This window comes from Morone saxatilis, unplaced genomic scaffold, assembly GCF_004916995.1.
Source record: "Morone saxatilis isolate NCDOM2014 unplaced genomic scaffold, NCSU_SB_2.0 Contig5, whole genome shotgun sequence".
Classification (NCBI taxonomy): Eukaryota; Metazoa; Chordata; class Actinopteri; family Moronidae; genus Morone; species Morone saxatilis.
Window position 1 is genome coordinate 19,745,938 of NW_023340095.1, and position 6,242 is coordinate 19,752,179.

At 42.9% G+C, this 6,242-nt stretch overlaps 1 protein-coding gene across 1 annotated transcript in view; it reads right to left on the minus strand.

Moving 5' to 3' along the window:
- The window catches only part of cerkl (ceramide kinase-like), a 34,977-nt gene extending 31,499 nt beyond the window's left edge, over positions 1–3,478 (minus strand). The window contains exons 1-2 of the mRNA XM_035677168.1: positions 3,127–3,478; positions 1,367–1,478 (exon numbers count right to left, since the gene is read on the minus strand). Of these exons, the coding sequence (XP_035533061.1) occupies positions 1,367–1,478; positions 3,127–3,279 (265 nt within the window). The 5' untranslated portion in view covers positions 3,280–3,478. The remainder of the gene's footprint in view (positions 1–1,366; positions 1,479–3,126) is intronic.
- Positions 3,479–6,242: the final 2,764 nt, after the last annotated feature.

Below are 6,242 nucleotides of genomic sequence, written 5' to 3' on the forward strand. Positions count from 1 at the left end.
TTACTATGTTTGTGAGGACCAGTTTCCAGCTGTTTGAGGATTGATTTTCACAATAAAAGCAGCGGTGCAGTTTTGTTGCCCTGGTCTTTGTCTCTCAGGCACAGGCTTTATCATCCATTATCAATCAGCTTTTTTTAACTCTTTACGATCACATTGATTGATTAGCGTCTCTCTCAGCTCCAGTTTTGGGAAACCCGTTGCTCCGCCCGCCATCCCGGCTGCCTACCAGGCTCCACCTGAGTGTGACATCATCAGCACGCTGCTGGACGACGCCCCGCCTCCTCCTCCTCTGACAGCCAATGAAATGGCTCCGAATGGCGAGGTCATCAACGCCTCGGCCCTGCCCCCTCCGCCTCCACCGCCTGATTCGTCAGGGCAGATGGTGGCTCCGCCCCCTCCTCCTCCTCCTCCACCCCCCCCTTCAGGTGCTCCGGCCAATCACAGCGATCTGCCGCCGGCTCCGCCCCTAAGCCTCGAGACAGGTGAGGTTACTTACAGCAACAAATCAGGTTACCCTGACGACAGATTGTCAACATTGTCGACATCACAGTGACATCACAGTGACATCACACCTCCTCTGTCTCCTCAGTGGAGGAGGAGAGCAGCTTCCCCCCTCCCTCTCCTCCTCCCCCCCCTCCCTCTGATGATGGCGGCTTCCCTCCGCTGGCCAATGAGGGTTCAGAACTGCCAGCCCCGCCCCCTCCACCTCCACCCAGCCAAGAAGTAGATGGTACCTGTCTGTCTGTCTGTCTGTCTGTCTGTCTGTCTGCCTTTCTCTCAGTTTCTTCTTCTGTGGTGTCTTTCCTCAGTGACCCTCCCGTCCAGGAGGAGTCGCCGCCGTCGCTCGCCCCCTACCACTCGCTCTCTCTCTCTGAGGGTCCGCTCTGGCCCTGCTTCCCGCTGCCGCTACACGCGCTCTCTCTTCCTGCCTGCTGTCCAATCACGTAAGCTGACGGAGGACGCCGCTTTCGCCCAATAGAAACTCAGAACAGTTGACAGATACAGACAGACACCTGGAGGGGTTCGTTCAGGGGTCCTTGACTTCCAGGACTCATTTGGGGAAGTTCTCCCTGAGACAGTTATATGGGTCCTTGAAATGGTTCCAGTAGTCCTTGAGGAGGCTTTAAGGAAGTTGTAGAGACCCTTGAGGGGTTAATAGGGTCCTTGAGGGGTTAATAGGGTCCTTGAGTAGGTTGCAGAGGTCCTGGAGAAAGTTCCAGGAAGGTTCCAGGTGATCACTGCCTCTCTGTAGTAATTTTGGTGCTGTTTGATACTGATCCTGTCTGCCTGTCTGCCTGTCTGTCTGTATGTCTGTCAGCGGCAAGACAACCTATCACCATGACAACCAGTCACTGTGGTAACTGACCTGTGGGGGTCTCCGGAGTGATGGGGGTCCAAGTTAGTCGGGTTCGGGTGAGCAGGACGTCGTGACTCTTCTTCCCCAGTTTGAAGATCCCACGCAGCAGAACACACTCACTAACACACAAACACACACAGAGTTGATTTCAACCAATCAGAGGTCTCTAACGGATATCGATTCAATATTTTATCATTTACACATAGAATCAATGAGGTGAATCAATCATTGGGTCATACTGACTATCTGATTTCTCTCTTACTTATTCTGTTTGTCATCAGTGAACAAACTAAACTAATATAATGTTATCCATCCATCGATCTGATGCAGTCGACATCAAGCAGCTCTGTGAGGCTCAACTTACATCATCTTAGTTTGTTTAACATTTGTTATTTAGCAGTAAACAGAAAGTATAGGTGAGGCGAGTGGGAATGTCTTGCAGGTATTTATTTTTACAACCTAAGTAAACTGCTGTTTGAATTGGAGCCTTTTTCCCTTAATATATTATTAAACTTAACATATTTTATAGTAAAGTAATCACATTAGTGGAGGCGCTCCTTCTTTCAGGCAGGTCAACTCCACTATAACATAATATAATATATATCATATAACAGACTGTGGAAAATCCTGTATTGTATTTTAAACATCAAACATACAGCTGAGATTAATCACCAAATCACCAAATCACCGGGCACATCTGTCTGACAGCTGGAGTTAGACTCATATTTTACAGCCTAAAAACACAAAGTGCACCTCTGTCCACTTTGTTATGTACATTTTGTTTGTAAATTGATTGAAGATGTTATGATTGGCTAGGGTGGAAAAGTTGGTATATCAATAAAAACAAAAGGTGAAACATTGCGAAATGGACGTTTTGCACTCAATGATGACATCGTCTACATGAAGCATGTGACTTTAATGTGACTGAAGCTTGTAGAGGTTAAGAAATGGCAGACAAATGTGTGGAGCAATGAGGAGACAAACGTAGGCGTTATATTTCCATCCTCTGGAATGGTTTAAAGGACCAATGTGTAGGAGTTAGCGGCATATAGCCACGTAATTACAGCCCCCCTCCCCTTCTACTACGGTGGCCGTGAAACGCGTGACCATAAATATTTAGAGAGAGTGTTTGGTTTGTCTCTTCTGGGCTACTGTAGAAAGAAACATGGCGGTTCAACATGGCAGACTCCCTGGAAGACGACCTGCAGCGTCTGTAGATAGAAAAGGCTCATTCTGAGGTAACAAAAACACACCAGTGCCTGTATGCAGGGGACCACACTAATGGAAACATAGTTATATGAATATCATATTCCATTTCTGCCAGTAGTCCGACCTAAATGTTACACACTGGACCGTTAATATTTTGATGCATGCAACTCCTAACAATAGTGGATGGAAAATCACAATAATTAGCATTTTCTTTTGCTGTTTTTGGAGAAAATTCTATTAAATTTCACTACATTTGGCTGAAAACTATTATTATTATTATTATTATTATTGTTATTGAAGAGTTGCAGAGGGAGCATGTGGTTCTTCAGCCCATCAGTAAGCAGTGAAAGGCCTGTTAGGTTCATTATAGCAGCTACATGCTGATGATCACCATTACTGCACCGTTTCTATGGTAACGATCTAACTGCGGGCTTTTACTTCAGTTGTGTGAGTTTTGACACTGTTAGTGAAATGGAGGATTTAAGGAGCTGAAACTGAAGGACCCTGAGAACAAGCACCCACCTCTGCTCCTCTTCCTCCTCCTCCTGCTCCTCTTCCTCCTCCTCCTCCTCCTCCTCCACCTGCTGCTGCTCCTCTTCCTCTCGCTTCTCCTGCTTCTTCTTCTTCCTCCCGCTTCGCTTGTCTTTCTTCTTCTTCTTCTTCTTCGTGCTGTCTCTCTGCTCTCCCTGCAGCTCCTCCTCAGGCTCCGACATGTTTATTGGCTCAACCCGCGAACAAGTAAACAAACAAACAAACTCGGCGGGTATGAGTTCGTTCCTCTTTGATAAACAAAGCGGCAGATAAACATGCAGTAAGCTGATCACCAGGCAGGTTAGGGTGTATTTCCGGGGTCTCGTCGCTATGGTGACAGGCAGCAGCTTTACCGGACTCACTGCTCGTGCACGCGGCAGGTCCGACGGTGTCTGCGCAACAGGCGTGCGCGCTCCCGTGTGTATCTTCCCTCAAAGCGGGAGTGCGCACACAGTGAATGAACTCAAAGCAGTCAGTCGGTCTGTTTATGATCGATTAAAGCTGCAGCAGGTAACTTTTAAAAAAATCACTTTTTGTAATTATTGCTGAAGTCGTCACTGTGTCCTGACAGCTGTACATGAGACAGATAATCTGTCAAAAAATCTGGTTCGTCTGTCTGGTTCTAGTGCTCCTAAAAGCAATTGTATAAATCCACCGGGCCTGAATAAAAGCAGCCAATCACAGTCAAGAAAGATATAAAGACACTTTGGGTTGGAAGCTTTAAAATGATTGTTTAGTCTGATTCCCAGGGTCCCGAAGCATCTCTATTTGATGTCCTGACCTGAGGATGAGTCTCAGCAATCAACTATCTTTCTCAGCTCTGATTGGTTGTTTTCATTCAGGCCTGGTGGATTCTTGCAAATACCATTAGGGGCACTAGGAAGAGCCAGAGGACCCCAATTATTTTACTGTCTTGTGTACTTCTGTCAGGATATAGTGAACATTTCAACAAATATGACAAAAGTTTTTTTTTTTTTTTTAAAGTGCGTACTGCAGCTTCAAGGCAGTTCTGATTATGTCCTAATCATTTGCAGTTGTAGGGTGTAGGCTACATTTAAGTAGGCCACTAAGGTACAGTTTTGAGGTTCTTGTAGCCTACTACTTCACATCAGTAGCCTATCACATTAGTATTATTGTGTATTCATTCAGTTATTATTGAGTATTTCCATTTTATACTACTTTACTTTCACTCCACTAATTTTTACAGGAAAATATTGTACTTTTTACAGTATTTTTAAGTATTTAAAACATTTTTAATGCATTGAACTAATACACTGAAAAAATCACCTTCTTATCAGGTGATTTTAAACAAGAATTAAGTCCTTAAAGTTTTATTTTCCTATAAAAAGTAAAACAACAGTATAGTACAGTGCAGTATTTTCTGAATTTTCTAAAATCAAAGTTTTCACAATTCTAATGCCAATCTGCCTTATTTGTTCGTTGTACATCTTGTTTAAAGACATAGACACTCATTCAAAAAAAAGTTAAATATCCACACTGCACCAAAGTAGTTAAAATCAGCTCCATCTGAACATAACTAACATAAATGCTGCTCACACATTAATGCATCCCCATCGGTGATAATAATCCTATGATATATGTGACACCATGAAAGAAGCCATTTGGGGCCATTTGGAATAACAAGTAGTTTTACTTGAATAATACTAAAAATAAGTGGGCCAGACTCACTTGGACAAACTAATGTCATAGTTTCATGCACCATTAAGAGTTAAACAACACTTAAATCAAAATGTGACAACGGTTGCATGGTTTTTAAGCTCCTAGGAACAGCATTTGGCTGTGAGGAGATTTTGGCGTAGTGGTCACACTTTGTATTGCAACTTCTGGGAGCATTTGATCCCTCTGGTCCAACATTTGGAAATTTTAGAAGATGATTTAATTTGTATCTATTACCTATAACACAGGAAGTTTGCCCAAAGCAAATCTCGAAATGAACAGCTCAGCCACAAAAAACATTTCAACATTGGGTATTAAATTGAGACGGTTTCATAACCACTTAAAAAACTTCTTGTACTCGGTGTAAAGTCTTCTTTTCACCAGGAGGTTACCAGTTACAATAATATGGTAGAGAGACCAAAACCAAATCATGTCCTCGCTGACAGTATCTGGCAACCCGTGCTACGGACTGAGAGGCTGTACAAAAGTACCTGATGGATGAACTGTTGCTCATTAAGAAATAGTTCCAACCAGTGGCAAATACAGGCTGTCTGTGGGGTAATGTCGAAAATAATAAAAAGGACACCAGCTCCATGCCACCAGTGGTTCCAACACTGACTCTACGTGTGATAATGTAGATTTTCTGGTATAAAAATTAAAACAATGAAAGGAGGTGAGATCTTCTGTCTTTTCCCCTGATCAAAGGAACAAAGAGAGGCTGTGGTTAAAACCTCCATGTGTGTCTGTAGACAGTTTAACTCATGGTTAGTTTCACCAGTCAACCTTCAGTCTAATGCACCTTGAGCATTGATTGTGTCCTCCTGTATGATTTTAACAGACACCTGCCAACCAATCAGAAAGCAGGATGTTCCCCTGGCTGTGGTATAAACACCATATTATGAGCAACTAAAGAAACACACAGTGTGTGTGTTGATGACAGATGGCTGAGTTTAAGCTGCATTAATCAGTGTTATGATCAGCCAACAGACTGAAACACAAAACCTCTATCACAAAGACTACTGCTAATATACTATTAATACTGCTACTACTGCTACTGCTACTACAGGAGCTGTATTGTCAGGAGAAATGTCCACATGACGTTTGTATTAATCATTTTCTCCAGTAAAGAATAAAAAGTTTATTTCACTAGAAACAGCTCAGCTTTTTCAAGCAATTTTTATTAGATTTTTTTCCAGATCTCTTAAGTTTATCTGTACAGATATTTGTCATTGAATGTACCGAAACTTCTTTTAAGCTTCTATAACTTGATACTCCAAATATGTAGTGTTATACCTCAATTATATTCTGCAAATACAGTACAGTATGGTTTCTGTTGCACTGTTGCACTCAACAGGATGAGTCGTAGTCTCACTTTCTCTCATTATTATTCCACTTTAACACGGAAGCTAAATGGTGGGATATGGCCACCATATTGTCCCTGTTGACTTACACACTTACACACACACAC